Genomic DNA, 18395 nt, shown 5'->3' with positions numbered 1-18395 from the left:
CTGAAAACAGAACCAGCACAACTATCCAGGTAATCTCTGGAAGCATCGGTTAGTCCATTATAAAAGATATCAAGTATTTCATTTTTCTTAAGAGGATGATCGGGCAAAGCATTAAGTAATTGGAGAAGCCCCCCCCCCAAGCTTGTGGGAGACTATCTTCTTCAGTTTGCACAAAATTATATATATCCCTTAAAGGAGCTTGTTTCTTATGAGTAGGGAAATATTTAGCAGAGAAGTAATAAACCATATCTTGGGGACTACGCACACAACTAAGGTCAAGAGAATTAAACCATACCTTAGCATCACCCTTTAATGAGAACGGAAATATTTTAAGGATATAAAAGTAGCGAGTTCTCTCATCATTAGTGAATAGGGTGGCTATATCATTTAATTTAGTAAGATGTGCCACTACAGTTTCAGATTCATAGCCATAAAAAGGATCAGATTCAACCAAAGTAATTATATCAGGATCAACAGAGAATTCATAATCCTTATCAGTAACACAGATAGGTGAAGTAGCAAAAGCAGGGTCAGGTTTCATTCTAGCATTAAGAGATTGCTGCTTCCATTTAGCTAATAACCTCTTTAGATCATATCTATCATTGCAAGCAAGAATAGCTCTAGCGGCTTCTTCATCTATAACATAACCCTCAGGCACAACAGGCAATTCATATTTATTAGGGGGAGAGTCTTCATCATCACTATCTTCAATATTATCAGTTTCAATAATTTCATTCTCTCTAGCCCTAGCAAGTTGTTCATCAAGAAATTCACCAAGTGGCACAGTAGTATCAAGCATAGAAGTAGTTTCATCATAAGTATCATGCATAGCAGAAGTGGCATCATCAATAACATGCGACATATCAGAATGAATAGCAGAAGCAGGTTTAGGTGTCGCAAGCTTACTCAAAACAGAAGGTGAATCAAGTGCAGAGCTAGATGGCAGTTCCTTACCTCCTCTCGTAGTTGAGGGATAAATTGTTGTTTTTGCGTCTTTCAAGTTCTTCATAGTGACCAGCAGATATAAATCCCAAGTGACTCAAAGAATAGAGCTATGCTCCCCGGCAACGGCGCCAGAAAATAGTCTTGATGACCTACAAGTATAGGGGATCGCAACAGTTTTCGAGGGTAGAGTATTCAACCCAAATTTATTGATTCGACACAAGGGGAGCCAAAGAATATTCTCAAGTATTAGCAGTTGAGTTGTCAATTCAACCACACCTGGATAACTTAGTATCTGCAGCAAAGTATTTAGTAGCAAAGTAATATGGAAGTAATAGTAATAGTAGCAAAGTAATATTTTTGGGTTTTGTAATGATTGTAACAGTAGCAACGGTAAAGTAAATAAGCGGAGAACAATATGTGAAAAGCTCATAGGCATTGGATCGGTGATGGAGAATTATGCCGGATGCGGTTCATCATGTAACAGTCAAAACATAGGGTGACACAGAACTAGCTCCAATTCATCAATGTAATGGAGGCATGTATTCCGAATATAGTCATACGTGCTTATGGAAAAGAACTTGCATGACATCTTTTGTCCTACCCTCCCGTGGCAGCGGGGTCCTAATGGAAACTAAGGGATATTAAGGCCTCCTTTTAATAGAGTACCGGACCAAAGCATTAACACATAGTGAATACATGAACTCCTCAAACTACGGTCATCACCGGGAGTGGTCCCGATTATTGTCACTTCGGGGTTGTCGGATCATAACACATAGTAGGTGACTATAGACTTGCAAGATAGGATCAAGAACTCACATATATTCATGAAAACATAATAGGTTCAGATCTGAAATCATGGCACTCGGGCCCTAGTGACAAGCATTAAGCATAGCAAAGTCATAGCAACATCAATCTCAGAACATAGTGGATACTAGGGATCAAACCCTAACAAAACTAACTCGATTACATGATAAATCTCATCCAACCCATCACCGTCCAGCAAGCCTACGATGGAATTACTCACGCACGGCGGTGAGCATCATGAAATTGGTGATGGAGGATGGTTGATGATGACGACGGCGACGGATTCCCCTCTCCGGAGCCCCGAACGGACTCCAGATCAACCCTCCCGAGAGGTTTTAGGGCTTGGCGGCGGCTCCGTATCGTAAAACGCGATAAATCCTTCTCTCTGATTTTTTTCTCTCCGAACACGAATATATGGAGTTGGAGTTGAGGTCGGTGGAGCGTCAGGGGGCCCACGAGGCAGGGGGTGCGCCAGGGGGGCAGGCGCGCCCCCCACCCTCGTGGACAGGTGGAGGCCCCCCTGACGTGGATTCTTCTTCCAGTATTTTTAATATTTTCCAAAAAATACGTTCCGTGGAGTTTCAGGTCATTCCGAGAACTTTTGTTTCTGCACATAAATAACACCATGGCAATTCTGCTGAAAACAGCGTTAGTCCGGGTTAGTTCCATTCAAATCATGCAAGTTAGAGTCCAAAACAAGGGCAAAAGTGTTTGGAAAAGTAGATACGACGGAGACGTATGACTGTGCAACACGTTCCGTCACAAAATGATAGTCAATCTCAATGTGTTTAGTCCGTGCATGGAACACCAGGTTTGACGACAGAGACGTAGCACCGATGTTGTCACACCAAAGGACCGAAGGATGTGGTTGAGCAACTCCTAGCTCTCGAAGTAGGGACTCAATCCATATAAGTTCAGCAGTTGCATTGGCAACCGACTTGTACTCAGCTTCTGTGCTGCTGCGGGAAACAGTGGCTTGCTTGCGTGCACTCCAGGCGATCAGATTAGGACCCAAGAACATAGCATGTCCCCCCGTAGATCGCCTGTCATCTGGACACCCAGCCCAATCAGCATCAGAGAATGCAGACAGAACTCCGGAGGAACTGGGGCGCAGGTGAAGACCAAAGGAGACAGTGAGACGCACATAACGCAGTATGCGCTTCACAGCAGACCAGTGTACATCAGTGGGAGTATGAAGATACTGGCACACCCTGTTAACCGCAAAGGAGAGATCAGGACGCGTGATCGTCAGATACTGCAGGCCACCAACAATACTCCTGTACTCAGTAGCATCCTCAGGAGAGAGAAGAGCACCATCAGCAGCAGAAAGGGTGTCAGTGGAGGACATGGGCGTAGGCGATGGCTTGCACTTGAGCATACCAGCACGGCGCAAGAGATCAAGAGAGTACTTCTTCTGGGTGAGAGCCAAACTGCCACGAGACTGATGAGCGACCTCAATACCCAGGAAGAAATGAAGATGTCCCAAATCCTTAACTGCAAAATCACGACCAAGTGCAGTCACAAGAGCATCAGCAGCCGTCGGAGATGAGCTCACCAGGACAATATCATCCACATACACAAGGAGGTACATGGTCACACTCGGTCGCTGAAACAAGAACAGTGAAGTATCAGCCGTCGAAGGAATGAACCCATGAGTGCGTAGAGCTGAAGCCAGGCGAGCATGCCAGACACGGGGAGCCTGCTTAAGTCCATATATGGCCTTCGTCAGATGACAGAGATGATGAGGCTGAGTGTGATCAACAAATTCAGGTGGCTGCCGCATGTAAACCTCTTCTTCAAGCAATCCATGAAGAAAAGCATTCTGCACATTGAGCTGGCGGAGAGACCATCCGCGAGAAACTGCCAGAGACAGAAGAAGTCGAATAGTAGTAGGCTTGACAACTAGGCTGAATGTATCCTCATAGTCCAAGCCCTGACGCTGTTTAAAGCCCTTAGCCACGAGGCGCGCTTTGTAGCGCTCAATGGAACCATCTGCATGTTTCTTCACCTTGAACACCCACTTCGAATCAATGATGTTGACGCGAGACGAAGTGGGAACAAGTGTCCAGGTCTTATTCTTCATAAGAGCATGATATTCTTGTTCCATAGCAGCCCTCCAGTGTGGAATACTCATAGCGGCTTGATAACTGCGTGGTTCGGCGGTTGGATCATCCACAGCATGAGCCAGGCAAGCATCAAGATAGGTGACTGTGCCATCGGTGCGCTCCTTGGGACGAACAATGCCACTGCGGCTGCGAGTGTGTGGACGTCGCGGGGGAGCAAACACCGGGGCCGGCGGGATGTCCGGAGCAGGTGAGGCTGGTCCAGGGGACTCCGGCGAAGAAGGACCGGGTGACGTCGGACCGGGCGACGGCGGACGAGGCGACAGCAGGCCAGTCGACGTAGGCCCCGGCGGCGTGTGAGCCGCTGTAGACCCGGGCGAAGTAGGCACCAAGGACGCCCGTGCAGATGGCGAGGGCGACGATGGAGGGGAGTCCGGGCGAGGAGGTGGCGACGGAGACTGCTCAGAGGAGGCCCGGTCGCAGTAGCCAACATGGGCTTCGGCCCAGGCGCGGTTGGAGACGGGGCGCCCGGTGTGGGGTCGAGAGCAGGAGGCGGTGCATGCACCGGCCGATCGACGTGCACCACAGGCGACATAGCGGGTCCGTCAGGGAGGAGTTCCAGGCGAGCTCCACGTCCAATTCCTGCATCATGATTAGGTAACAACACAGGCGAATATGCAACATTTTCAAATTGGCCAGGCATAAGAGGAGATGAATGCATAGAAGGTGTTGTGGTGGATGACTGAGGCATGGCAGAAAAGGGAAAGACAGTCTCATCAAAAACAACATCCCGAGATATGTAGACTCGATTGGTTGGGACATGGAGACACTTGTAGCCTTTATGGAGAGAACTATACCCTAAGAACACACACTTTTTGGAGCGAAACTCAAGTTTTCGATCATTATAAGGATGAAGATGAGGCCAGCAGGCACACCCGAACACCTTAAAAAAGGTATAGTCAGGAGTTTCACCTAAGAGAAGCTCAATCGGAGTTTTCATATTAAGAACACGCGTAGGTAATCTGTTAATGAGAAAACACGCGGTAGCAAAAGCATCACTCCAAAAACGAAAGGGTACAGAAGCATGAGCAAGAAGTGTGAGGCCGGTCTCAACTATATGGCGATGTTTGCGCTCAATAGCGCCATTCTGCTGATGTGTATGCGGGCATGATAAGCGATGAGAGATCCCAAGCTTATTAAAGAAGGTGTTGAGGTTGCGATATTCGCCCCCCCAACCTGATTGAACATGGATAATTTTATGCTTGAGTAGACGTTCAACATGCAATTGAAACTGTATGAATATATCAAACACATCAGATTTGCGCTTAAGAAGATAAAGCCAAGTGAAGCGACTATAGGCATCAACAAAACTGACATAATAGTTGTGACCACTAACAGATGTTTGTGTCGGACCCCACACATCAGAAAACACAATTTCAAGAGGGTTCTTTACTTCTCTAGTAGATGAAACAAAAGCTAGCTGATGACTCTTGCCTTGCCGACAGGCATCACACACGGACATCTCTTTATTGCTAGACACTAATGGCAGCTCATGACGGTGGATTATGTGGCGAACAATGGGTGTGGCGGGGTGACCAAAGCGAGAGTGCCACTGGGAAGGCGACACACGAACACCGCTGAAGACACACGAGGCGGATGGATCCTCCAAACGGTACAAGCCTTGGCTCAACCGGCCACTAAGCAGAACGCCCCGGGTTGCTCGATCCTTAACAAAAAGATTAAAAGGGTGAAATTCACATAGGACATGATTATCAAGGGTGAGCTTAGGGCAGATAAAAGATTACGAGTTACCGATGGTACCCGTAAAACATTACGAAGATGGAGCTGCCTAGAGGGATGACTAGTTAAAAGAGATGCTTGGCCAATATGAGAGATGGGCATACCTACACCATTGGCGGTGTGAACCTGATCGTGCCCGTAGTAGGGCTGGTAGGTGGAGAGTTTGTTGAGCTCGTTCGTCATGTGATCCGTAGCGCCGGTGTCCATGTACCAGGCTGGATCAACAGGGTAGGATGGTGTGTATCCCTGCTCGACACGCGGGTCCTTGCCCTTGGCGGCGATGTGGGCAGACGGGGCGGCAGCGATGTGGGCAGCCGGGGCGGCGGTGGGAGGACCAAAGTCTGCCATGGCAAACTAGCACTCGTTGCCCTTGTCGCCGTTGCCGATGCCAAGGAAGCTCCTTTGAAAGCGGCGATGACACTTGGAGGCAACATGGCGTTCACGACCACATAGCTGGCACACCACCCTAGTGTTAGCGCCCCCACCCAGGGTCGATGCAGGGGCGGGGCTGCCTTGCCAGGTGACGGGGCAGGTGGGCGCTGGCCACGAGAGGCCCAGAAGGCCGCCGGCTGGGCAGTGATGGTGGCGGAGGAGCGACGAGCCTCGACGCGTTGCTCGGTGAAGAGGAGGCGTGAGTAGAGCTCGTGAGGAGGCATCGCTGACTTGGCGTTGTGGACGGCCTCGGCGAGATTGTCGTAGTCGGCGTCGAGGCCTTTGATGACGAAGTTGGCGAACTCCTCGTCGCTAAGCGGCCGACCAATAGAGGTGAGCGTGTCCGCCAGCACCTTCATCTTGTTGAAGTAGGTCGTAGCGGAGGAGTCCAGCTTCTTGATGTCGGCGAGTTCGCTGCGAAGGGCCATCGAGCGGGAGGTAGAGACCTGGGCAAAGGCGTGCTCCAGGGTCGTCCAGGCGTCCATGGAGGTGGCGGCGAAGAGACAAAGGCCAGCGACCCCGTCGCCGAGGGAACCCTGGATGGCAGAGAGGATCGCCTGCTCCTGCTGCACCATCAGGGCTTGGACTGCGGATGGTAGGGATGACCTGCGGAGGACACGGTAGCGAACCATCAACAAACCCGAGGAGAGACCGGCTGCATAGCAGCGGTAGGACCTTGGCGCGCCAGAACAAGTAGTTGTCCGGCGTGAGTCGGATGGCGATCAAGTTGTCGAAGTGGAACGGCCCGGTGGGCGTGATTGCGCCAGTAGCAGGGACGATTGGCGGCGGAGCCACGACAGGATCCGTGACCGCGACCGATGCCGCGGGTGGCGGCGCGGGGACGATCGGGATCACGGCCGTGAGCGAGGCCGCGGGTGGCTCCTCGGGCAGCGTCTCCCCCGAGGTCGCCGGGATGATGGCGAGTGTCGAGGAGGATCCAGAGGAGGCCATCGCGGGCGGCGGCGGCGCGACTGGTGCGGAGGCCGTCGCGGGTGGTGACGGTGGGATCGGCGCTGAAAACAGGGAGCCGGCGGCGGTGGTGCCGAAGAACTGAGGCACTGACGGAGCCAGGGGCGAGGTGGGAGGTTGAGGAGGGCGACAAGCGACGCGGGGATAGACCCGGAGCTGGCGGCGCCCGAAGCGGAAGCGGCATGGCGCCGGCGGCGGCAGCCCTAGGGTTTAGGGTTTTGGTGCGGCGGCGGCGGCAGGTGGGGTGGAGGTAGAGGACCTAGGTTAGACTCGGTACCATGTAAAACGTAGGTTTTGGGGGAACTGGCTCAACCCTCAAAAGGGTGGCCTATCACATATATATAATGATGACATACAAGTCCAATACCAATAAGATATGGTTTACACAGTAGAACTACAATACGAAGTCTAACAAGTATCGTATACTTATTTTGCTTTAAATTTTCCTTTCCGGCTCCACTACCTCTGCAGATTAGAACATGCCACTATCCTCAAAAAAAAAAAAAGATTAGAACATGCCACAAAAAGCAAGAAACGGCGAACCGATCAATTCAAAGCACCCCGCCGCTTTGCACGGCTAACAGAAGTTGGCACCGAGCAAAAGCAAAAGGAACGGCGGCATCAAAAGCCTTGATTTTGACACGACTAGGGGGGTCTGAACTGTCTTCCATATATCCCTTTTCTGTTCATCCCTCATCCGATGACCGATGAGGTGCCAAAGAGGATTCCACTTGTCCTCGCTCCACCTCCCCGTGTGCGCCGTCGGCGTCGCGATCCTCGGCCGTCGGCTGCGCGGTCGGTGCTTCAGAATTTGGTTTCCAGAGCGTAATTTTGGACTATGTAGTGCACCTCGCACGGTGGCCCCGTCTAGAAGCGTGCGTGATGTTTGGACCCGGGAGGGAAGTTCCTGGGCTGTTCGTGGCAAACGGAGGAACGTGAATAATCCACGCCTTCGCGAAAGAAAAGAAACGGGAAGAATCCAAGCGATGCCGTTGAGGAGGCGCAGCCCAGCCGGCCGCCGGGACCGGACGAGGCAGGCCCAAGCAGAACGATCGACGACCACGGACGGGCATAGTAAAAGACCGCGTGCCCCTCAAAAAAAAAAGTAAAAGACCGCGTCGCTGTCGGGGCCACGGCCTGCGCGCCTACGCCACCGGTGCCGTGGCCCCGCGTGCCGCGCCCGTGCGTGGCCAGCACCAGCGGCTTCGCGTCCAAGCAACACGCCTCGGCCTCGCTTTCCCTTGCTCCTCACGCCCACGCCCCCCGGACGCGTCGCCCCTCCGCTCTCTCTCCTCCCCACGCGCATTCGCCTTCCTTTATAAACGCGGGCGACGCCGCCCGCCACACACCAGTCACGCTCACACGGTTTCATCCCTCTTCGCCGCCACCACACCACCAGTCCAGCACCTAGCCACAGCAATGGCGCGCCTGGCGACCATCCTCAGCTTCGGGGACCGCGCCGAGGAGGGCGCCGGCGCCTTCCCGGAGCCGCAGGAGGACTACCAGCAAGAACACGACGACGACGACGACGACGACGCGGCGTCCGATGCCAGCGGCGACAGCTTCGAGTTCGCGTTCGCGCGGCCGCTGGCGCCGGCGGGCGGGGAGGCGCTGGCCGACGACCTCTTCGCGCACGGCCGCATCCTCCCGGCCTACCCGGTCTTCCACCGGCGCCAGGCCCACGACGACGACGACGCCTCGGCCGCGGTCACCTCCGCGACGGCGCCGCCCTCGCCGGACACGTACTGCGCGTGGGCGCCGCGGTCCGCGCCGGGGTCGCCCGCGCGCGAGCCGGCGGCCTTCCCCAAGAGCGCGTCCACGGGCACGGGCGAGGCCGCGCGCCGGTTCCGCCTCCGCGACATCCTCGGCTCCGGCGGCCGCTCCCACAGCGACGGCAAGGAGAAGTTCCTCTTCCTCCAGCCCACCCCCGCCAAGCCCAAGTCCAGGACCAGCGCATTGTCCACCCCGTCAGCGCCGGCCGCCAAGAAGACACAGGCACAGCAGAAGCAGAGCAAGAAGAAGGGCGCCGCCGCGGCTCCGACGGAGATGGACATGGCCACCGCGCACCGGCTCTTCTACAGCAAGCCCGGAGCCGCGGCCGGCCCCGGCGGCGAGAGGACGACGACGAAAACGTCGTACCTGCCCTACCGGCCGGCCATCGTCGGCTTCTTCGCCACCGCGCACGCGCTGCGCCCCAAGCACCACCCGTACTAGCCATCCCATCCCGTCCCATCCCCGGCTCCGCTGATGCCACGATAAATCAAATCAAATTAAATTAGTTGGTTAATTCGTTCTTTTGTCAGATTCCACGCTCCCGAAAAAAAGTGATTCGGTCAGACTGCTGGTTCTTGTTGGTGTGTAAATATAAAATCGCGTGCTTTCTTGACCCTGAACTTGTCAATTTCCAGCTACTGCACGCACCCTATAGTTTACTGCCGATTGTGAATCCATCTGTTCTGCCCTGTAATTAGTCAGCTAATTCACCCGAGACCAACGGTTTGGTGTAGATTAGTCATCAGTTAATACTTAAGAGTTGGTGAGTTTGGATAATCTACTGCTAGCAGTAAAATAAATTGACCTTTCTGGACTCTGAACTCGTCAAATTCGCCGCTGCATTTCCGGGTCAGCTCTGCAGGGCTGTGCATGCGTCCGTCCGTCCGTCCGAGCTGATCCTGTCTCGCAGATTACCGCAGTTTGTTATTCCCGGGCCAGTACAAGTCGGCGAGTTTGGATAATCTATTAGAAAATCCGAGCATTCTCCGTCGGAAACAGCCATGGATTGACCGATCCAAGTATCCATCGACCGTTCCGGGTCAAAAGATTTGAGTTTGAGGAAGGAGATTCCGTTCGAAGTTGGTGGCTGCTTGAGAGGAAATGTTCCACGGGTTGCACGAGGGGAGTTGCCGGGGAGCTAGCTGGGCCCGACCCTACGTATGCGCGTGCTGGTTCTTTCCGTTTGTGTGCATGAGCATCTAGAGTATGTATGAAAACGCGGTCAAAGGTTCGTTGTGAACATGCACTTGTTTTATCAACGGTATTGAAGAGCGCGGCGAAAGCAAGTTTCATGTTGTTCTTCTAGAACGTGGTACTTTTCCCGTTTGGGAACCCCGAGAAAGTAGAGGATTGGGGAGTCGGAATCGGCGGTGCTGGTTTGCTAATTCGTGCACGCGGGGGCTAGGCTGGAATTGTTCCTTGTAGAACGGCCAGTGCTACGAATCAACCGGCTGATGCCGGGGAGATTTAAGCCACCTCGCTGACCGTATGATCATTCCCACCGCACCGTCGGATCCTTCCTCTCCAGCCGGTTTGAATGGTCTACGCTCGCACGATCTTCTCCGCACATCGCACAACAGCCCCCCTTCTCTCCTTCGATCTCGCAGCACCCGGAGTCATTGGCAAGCTGCTGCACCGGAGCCTGGGGAGGCGCCGGCGACGCTTCACTGCAACGACAATATCAGCGCGGTGGCGCTCCATCACAGCACCCGACACCGGCGGCTATGCTCCATTGAAACACCGGCCGCTTCGATGATGCTTCATCGCAATTCCGGCGGCCACCGGCGAAGCTCCATTGCAGCACTGCTGGCCCTCCGGCGAAGCTACATTGAAGCACTCGACGGCCTCGACGGAGCTTCTTCGCGACCGACCGGCGAAGCTCCATTGGCGGCGACGGGTGCTGCGACGCAGCGCACGGCAAAGACGGCGGAAGCTGAGAATTTGATATGCAGCGCCGGCGACCATGGCGGATGCTGCCATGCAGCGTTGGCGGCGATGGGTGCTGCGACGCAGCACGACGTTCATGACGGAAACTCCAACAAAGCGCGCGCGACCACGGCGAAAGCTGCGATGCAGCGCGGGATATTGCAATGCAGCACCGGTGGCCATGGCGGATGCTGCGATGCAATGTTGCCGGAGACATGTATTGCGACGCAGTGCGAGACGACGGCGGCGACCATGGCGAAAAGTTGTGATGCAGCGGTGACGACCATGGCGAAAAGCTGCGATGCAGCACCGGATGTGCGCGGTGCAGCGCCGTCAGCTACGGCGGGTGCTGTGATGCAGCATCGAAAGCGACTGGTGCTGCGATGCAAGGCGACGGCGGATTGCGGCGGTAATGGGGATGCTTCGTCAGTGGAGAGAATGAGATGCGAGAGATAGACCGAGTGAGGAAGAGTGCGGCTATGGAAAGAGATAAGATGGGAAGAGGTGAGCGATGTGGGTCCACAGAGGGACACGTGGTTCGAGCACGATGAGGTTTACGTGAAGGAGAAATCAACCGGTTGTTTTTTATCGTTTTTTCCTTGTAGAACTGTGATTATAAATTTATAATCTAGCGTGATAATATCATTGTTATAAAAGGAAAACTGTTTAACTCTACTCACGGATCATGTCTCTCGTGGAATCTATCTAAGTGGCCTTGAAAGCCGACATGTGGTTCGACGATTAGGAGGGTAGTTGTATTGCAAGACGATCAGAGATCAAACCCCATGTTCGATGAATATGTGTCTCATATAGTCGGAATATTCTTTCTTTTAGGGAGAGGTGATGTTTTTGCCAAGAACTTTGCTAGACCTACGGGCAGATTCTACGGAAAGTAATCTACGCACTTAAGTTGGCGGTGTTTAAGGCCTTGTACAATGTAAGGTGCTTAGGAGAGGTGCGTGGAAAAATAAACCAGATTTTTCTTAAGCACCGGTGCTTATTTGTGCAGGGTAGAAGTTTAACTAGACGTCTCTCCTATAAAAATAGTCACTAGTGTTTCGCCAGCGTGATCCAGGTAATGCTCTTTCGCCGGATTCTCCCTTGCCAACGCCAGACTCAGTATATGTGGGAGTTCGACCCGGCCAGTCCCCGGACCCTGCAGCGGTTCTTCGGCACGAAGCACGAAGACATGTGGAAGCTGCTATTCAAGACCCAAAAGACGTGGCCAAAAACGACCGAAGACCTCGGCCTCGACTGCACTCACACAGCGACTCCCGTAAGTTCTCCGATGGCCTTAATTTATAGATCCAAGGAGTATACTGAGCTTTCCGTTCTCCACGCAGGGCTGGACAAAGAAGGCGGAGCGGATTCACTGTCCGGCTCCGCTACCCGAAGACCCGACCATTCCTCTATTGACGAGGATGCTGGTTCCGGCGCCGTATCAGGCACTGGAAAAGAAGGCCAAGAAGAAGAGCAAGGCGGCCAAGGGTGGCCTCCGCCGTAAAGGCGCTTCGGACGTAGTGTCCGAAGACACCAAAACTCTCTCCTCTCATGACGAAGATGAAGAGGAGGAGGAAGAGCGCAATTCCCCCCTTAAGGGGGGAAAGAAGAAGAGGGTGGCTTCCGTGGAGCTAGATACGGAGGCGTCCAAGAAAGGGAGAATCTCCCTTACGGATGATTCCGAGACGAACGCCGATGACATCCATGAGTGGCGCCCCAGGTCGAAGCCCCTGGCCGAATCGTAAGTATTCAAAGGTACTGTATATATATCCGGCTTATCGCCTTATGGTTTTAACAAGTTGAATTGTGTGCTGTAGTCTGGCTCGTGACCTACCCCAGCGATCCTCATCTTCTGGGAATTCGCTGGGTCCGAACACGATGGAGAGCGAGTCACCGCCGCGAGCCTCCCCCCACTGCTACGGATAACACCGAGGTGTTGTCCTGAAGGACCCTTCTGGGACAGGGAGAGGTGCGGGAGGCCGCCAAGACGGCGCCAAAGGGTGATACCCCTGCTGCCGAGAACATGGGGAACCAACCCCCATGGAGACTGGAGACGGGGGCCATGTCCAATTTGCCCCCCCCCAACCAAATGTCATTCCGGAGACCCACACGGCTCCGGAGTCAGATGAGCAGCCTCCTTCAAAAGAAGGGGGCGCGCCCACTCCACCGGCGACCTCTGTCAATCCGGAGGCGCCGGACACACTGGTGGGAGCGCTTGAGAGTGCCACCATTGTGGAAGAACATGTGAAAAGGTTCGGTCCGCTAAAAGCGGATTGAACGAGGCCTACACTAGCCTTCTGAGAGGCTTTGAGGTATGTGATATAATGCCTTTTAACTATATAAGAAGAATGCATGTTTATAGATAGTAGCCCCTGAGACTCTGTTCGGTGTTCGCAAAGAAAGGCCGAACAGAGGATCTAATAACTCGCGCAGGAGATTAACGTACATATCTATTTGAACAAACAGGTTGCAATGCAGGCGTCAGCTTCCCATGCCGCTGAAGCGTCCGAGCTGAGGCGGAAGTTAGAGGAAAAGCAAGGTATGTGATACCGAAAACGCGTCTGAAATGATATCAACTATTATTTATTATCTGAATGAGTGTTATAATTATGCTCATAGCTGACGCGTCTAAGGTCGAGACCCTTAAGAGCGCGCTGGCCGAGGCCAAGAAGGAGGCGGAGGAGGAACGAGCCGCCCGCCTGAAACATGAATCAACGGTGGAGGAAGTCCAGCAAGAGCTCAAGGATGCTATAAGCAAATGTGAGTCCTTAGAGCGCAGGATTTCGGATCAAAATTCTGAACTTGCTAAGGCCCTCCAAAGTGCACAGGAGGCCCGGGCTGAAGCCCAAAGCGCCTGCCGGGAGATCCAAGAGGCAAAGCAGATTGCGGCGGGTAAGGCCTTTAACATGTAGAGCAAATTTGTGAGAAGAAAGTATATCTTACTGACCCGGATTTGGAGTTCTCCAGGAGCGTTTGCGGACCTGCCCCGGAGTGTTGCCGATGCTGCGGAGTTCTTCCGAGACGAGGAGGGGAGCTCGATGGAAAAGTTGTTCTGGTCGCAGTACCTTGCGCCAGAGCATCCCGTGCCCCTCAGCGATCAGCTGAAGCAGTTGACCGAACTGCATAGGGTGGCCGGATTGGCCATGAGGGATTTTATAATCCGTCTTTGGCCTGTCGAACCCATACCCAGCAGCTACTTCGGGCTCGTGAAGCGGCTGGTCAGTGCCTGCCCCCGGCTTGATGCCGTGAAGCGGTCGGTCTGTATCGAAGGTGCGGATGACCTTCGCCCGTGTCAAGGTGCAGTGGGCGAAGATGAACGTCGTCAAGCTTGCAACCGAGGGACCGCCCGTAGGCAAAGAGCACCGCACGCCAGAGCGGTATTTCGAGGACATCCTGGAAGGATCCCGCATTGTAGAGGGCTAGTGTTCGAAGGACATTATTTTTGAATGAATGTATCCATGTTGTCCAATCTTTGTATTATGAAACAAGGCTTATGTATGATATGTTGCTTGTTTTACTTTAAAATGTTTCCTCCCGTGCGGCCGTTTACGGTATCTGAGAGTTGGCCAGTCATCGGCTTCAGCCCCTACGTAGGTAGTAAGAGGGTGTTCGAGATAGCATCTAAACACACTTGACCCAACGACTTGGTCCTTGAAGGAGGTGTTAGTGCGGCGAACCAGGCAATCAGACTATGTGGCTTTATCACTCTCACTTAGCCAAAGGAGTTTGACAATGGGAGTGTAGGCACAGCCTCTAGTATTATTCGATTATCCGAACTTGGGTGTTGTAAATGCCCGACCGGGTGAAGGCCGGTCTGTCGCGTGATGCGGAAAAAATCGCAAAAGATTTATACTTAGTCACCGAATAGCTGACCAGCTCTCGCCGCATCGTGATAGTTAGTTTTCGGCTTTCTCTACTGAGGTGTTTATCCGGATGAACCGGAAACACAATGACAGAAGTTCTTCCTTTACTACCTTAGCCGAACAAGCGGAACGTAAGGCAGTAACCACAGGAGCCGGGCAAGCCAACTATTGACCAAAGACATGATTCAGAGCCGATGCATATAATGCTATATTCGGGACGCCGAATTGTACTATAAAAGTGTTCGGACTTATTTTATATTTAAGAAATGTACGTGGCTCAATAGAGTCCCTGGCGATTTAAGTCGTACCGAGGTGTACATGGCAATCGGACGAAAAACAGGGAAATGCAGATTTAAGAAATAAGCCAGTGCCGTATAGGTTGGGCTAGAAATTGTTTCCATTATAGTCTGATTGATACGTCAAAACGTATTTGTACAAATAATGCGATAAGCAACAAGGCTATTTTACATGCCGAGCACAAGGGAAAGCTGTGTACGGGTCCTGAAAACGGACGAGGTGATCTTTAAAGACCCTGTAGATACCCTGCCACGCGTGTACGCTGCTTTTCTCCTTGGCGTGTTATCCTTCAAAAGGATCAACGAGCGGGTTTTCATGATGGGCCCAGAAAAGGGCCCTTCGTATCGTCGAAATGTGATGTGGGTTGCAAGGAACCTGGAAAAATAAAAATAGGAGAAAAAAGAAATATAAGGGTCCGGATAGGGTCTAGCCGTATTGTGGACTTTATCTTTACTATGCCTCCATCTTTGCCCATGGTATCTTTAGTGCGTAGTTATGTACGTGCTGTACATATGTCGCATTTGGTTGGGGTTGAGACGAAGGCCGAATTGCTAATCGAGCTCCTGATGAGCTGGACTGTCGTGCTGCGGGGTAGTCCGGACTCGTTTGATAGTGTCCGGGGGCTTGGCCGCCGATGTAATAGTTGGCTTGATAAGGCCGCCTTGTACCTCCGCTGCCAGGGCCGCGGTGTGCTCCTCAGTACGGAGGGAGCGTTCCATGTTTCCATTGACTGTTATGACACCGCGTGGTCCAGGCATCTTGAGTTTGAGATAGGCATAGTGTGGGACCGCATTGAAGAGAGCGAACGCGGTTCGTCCGAGCAGTGCATGGTAGCCACTGCGGAAAGAGACGATGTCGAAGATCAAGTCTTCGCTTCGGAAGTTGTCCGACAAACCGAAGATGACCTCCAATGTGATTGAGCCCGTGCAGCGGGCCTCTACACCGGGTATTACTCTTTTAAAGGTAGTTTTGGTGGGCTTGATTCTTGATGAATCAATACCCATCTTGCGGACTGTGTCCTGATAGAGCAGGTTAAGGCTTCTGCCGCCGTCCATGAGGACTCGCGTAAGGTGGAATCCATCAATAATTGGGTCGAGGACCAGTGCGGCCGAACCTCCGTGACGGATGCTGGTCGAATGGTCTCTGCGATCAAAAGTGATCGGACAGGCTGACCATGGGTTGAATTTTGGGGCGATTGGCTCTATCGCATAGACGTCCCTTAGTGCGCGCTTGCGCTCCCGCTTGGGGATGTGAGTAACGTATATCATATTCACCGTTTTGACCTCGGGGGGAAATTTCTTCTGTCCGCCTGTGTTCAGTGGATGAGGCTCCTCGTCGTCATCCTCGCTGAGCGACCCTTTCTCCTTATGTTTGGTATTTAACTTACCGGCCTGTTTAAAGACCCAACAACTTTTGTTGGTATGATTGGCAGGCTTGTCGGGGGTGCCGTGAATTTGGCAGGGTCGATCGAGTATTCGGTCCAAGCTAGATGGACCATCCTTGTTTCTTTTGAATGGCCTTTTTCGTTGACCGGACTTGGGGCCACTGAATCCGGCGTTGACCGCCGTATCTTCGGTATTGTCATTGCTGCTTCGACGCTTGTGTTTGTTGCGTCGGGACCTGGCGTTGCCGTTTCTGACTTCGGAAGTGCCAGGGTCGCTGGTACTGTTACTGCTACGAGCTAGCCAGCTATCTTCGTCCACGCAAAAGCGGGTCATGAGTGCTGTAAGGGCTGCCATGGACTTCGGCTTTTCTTGGCCGAGGTGTCCGGTGAGCCATTCGTCGCGGATGCTATGTTTAAAGGCCGCTAGGGCTTCGGCGCCCGGACAGTCGACAATCTGGTTCTTTTTGATTAGGAATCTGGTCCAGAATTTCCTGGCCGACTCTCCGGGCTGCTGGACTATGTGACCGAGGTCATCGGTGTCCGGAGGCCGAATATACATGCCTTGGAAGTTGTCTCTAAAGGCGTCTTCCAAGTCTTCCCAGCTTCCGATAGAGTTTTCTGGGAGGCTGTTTAACCAGTGCCAAGCTGGTCCCTTAAGTTTTAGTGGGAGGTATTTGATGGCATGTAGATCATCACCGCGAGCCATGTGAACACTACTAGGAAAAACCTTATACAAAATCTTAGCAGCAGCGTGGTTTAAAAACAAACGCTACTGCTAATTAGCAGTAGCGAGCTCCAGAAAACCGCGCTACTAACATCCCGTTAGCAATAGCGCCCTAGGTGAAACAAACGCTACTACTATAATTGCCACGGCGTTGCCTCTAGACTAGATATAGTAGTAGCGCCCTTCTCCTGGACGCGCTACTGCTAAAGTACTCAGTAGCAGCATTTTCTTCAAAACTCGCTGCTACTAAGTATCACCGCAACTAATTAAGTTTAGTCTCATACTACTAAGAGAACAAGGTGTTTACCATCTTAAATATGTTACTTCTCAAACTATCTCGAGCACTTGGTCTTCATTGAACTATATGTGTAGGATTTGTGGCTGCAATATGAATCTTCGCCTGTGCCTATACAGGTACGGTGAAGATTCATGTTGACTATTTAGATTCTACACAAAAAGATCAATGATGACCAATGTATATTTTTGATATTGGGATAAACAAAAGAAATAACTGCTTCCTTTAGCAGTAGCGTTTTTCTCTAAAATGCGCTATAGCTAAATTAGCTATAGCGCGTTTCCTTAAGAGCGCTACTGCTAGTTCGACTTAACCACCCGCGGGCTCAAAATTTTGCTAAGTCCTCCTTTCCCCCCTGCTCCCCTACTCCTCTGTCGCCGCCACCCGAGCCCGAGCCTGCCCTCACCGCCGCCGCCCGAGGCCGCCCTCAACCTCACCGCCGCTGCCCGAGCCCGCCCAGGACCGCCGCCTCCCGATCCCGAGCCCGCCCTCGCCGCCCCTACCTCCGTCGCCGAGCACCTCCCCGCCACCGTCTCTCCCCTCTCTGTAAGCCCCCCACCCCTCCCCCACCCCCTCTCTGTAAGCCCCCCACCCCCTCTCTCTCTTCTTAGTTAGTAGATGTTTTTTAGTAGTAGTAGATGTTAATTTAGGGTTCATAGATAATGATTTTTACTAGTAGTAGATGTTAATTAGTAGTAGTGATGGTACTAGTTAACTAGGGCAGTATGGTTAATAGTAGATTTTTTTTACTATTGTATAATGTAGTTTTTTTTACCGTTTTTAGTAAGTGTTTAAAATAATTAGTAAGTAAATTAATAAACTAGTTCACAATAAACTAGTTGAACTAGTTTAGTTTTAGTTGAACTAGTTTAGTAAGTAAATTAATAAACTAGTTGAATTAATAGAACTAATGTATTTTTAGTAAGAAAATTAATATAACTAGTTGAACTCCTTTATTTTTAGAAAGAACTAGTTTTTTTCCTATTTATAGTAAGTTTATATTTAGTAAGAACTAGTTGAATTAATAGAACTAGTTGAACATGTCATATTTGTTGTTATTTTTTTAGTTTAAGCAATTATTCGGGATGTATTAGTGATAACTTATAGGGTTTTTGTTTTT

The 18395-nt window shown here is 51.9% G+C and overlaps 1 protein-coding gene across 1 annotated transcript; it reads left to right on the top strand.

Moving 5' to 3' along the window:
- The first annotated feature begins 8371 nt into the window (after positions 1 to 8371).
- Positions 8372 to 9399, top strand: LOC109759899 (uncharacterized). Its single transcript, XM_020318734.4, has one exon. It carries the CDS (start codon positions 8433 to 8435, stop codon positions 9225 to 9227), a length of 795 nt encoding a protein of 264 aa, XP_020174323.1. The 5' UTR covers positions 8372 to 8432; the 3' UTR covers positions 9228 to 9399.
- The last annotated feature ends 8996 nt before the right edge of the window (positions 9400 to 18395 follow it).

This window comes from Aegilops tauschii, chromosome 6 (assembly GCF_002575655.3).
Source record: "Aegilops tauschii subsp. strangulata cultivar AL8/78 chromosome 6, Aet v6.0, whole genome shotgun sequence".
Lineage (NCBI taxonomy): Eukaryota > Viridiplantae > Streptophyta > Magnoliopsida > Poales > Poaceae > Aegilops > Aegilops tauschii.
Note: the sequence above shows the minus strand (reverse complement) of the source record. Positions and strands in the feature narration are given on the sequence as shown.

What these genes read in the sequence shown, in the direction of transcription:
- LOC109759899 (XM_020318734.4), top strand. Translation starts at nt 8,433, where the DNA reads ATGGCGCGCCTGGCGACCATCCTCAGCTTCGGGGACCGCGCCGAGGAG.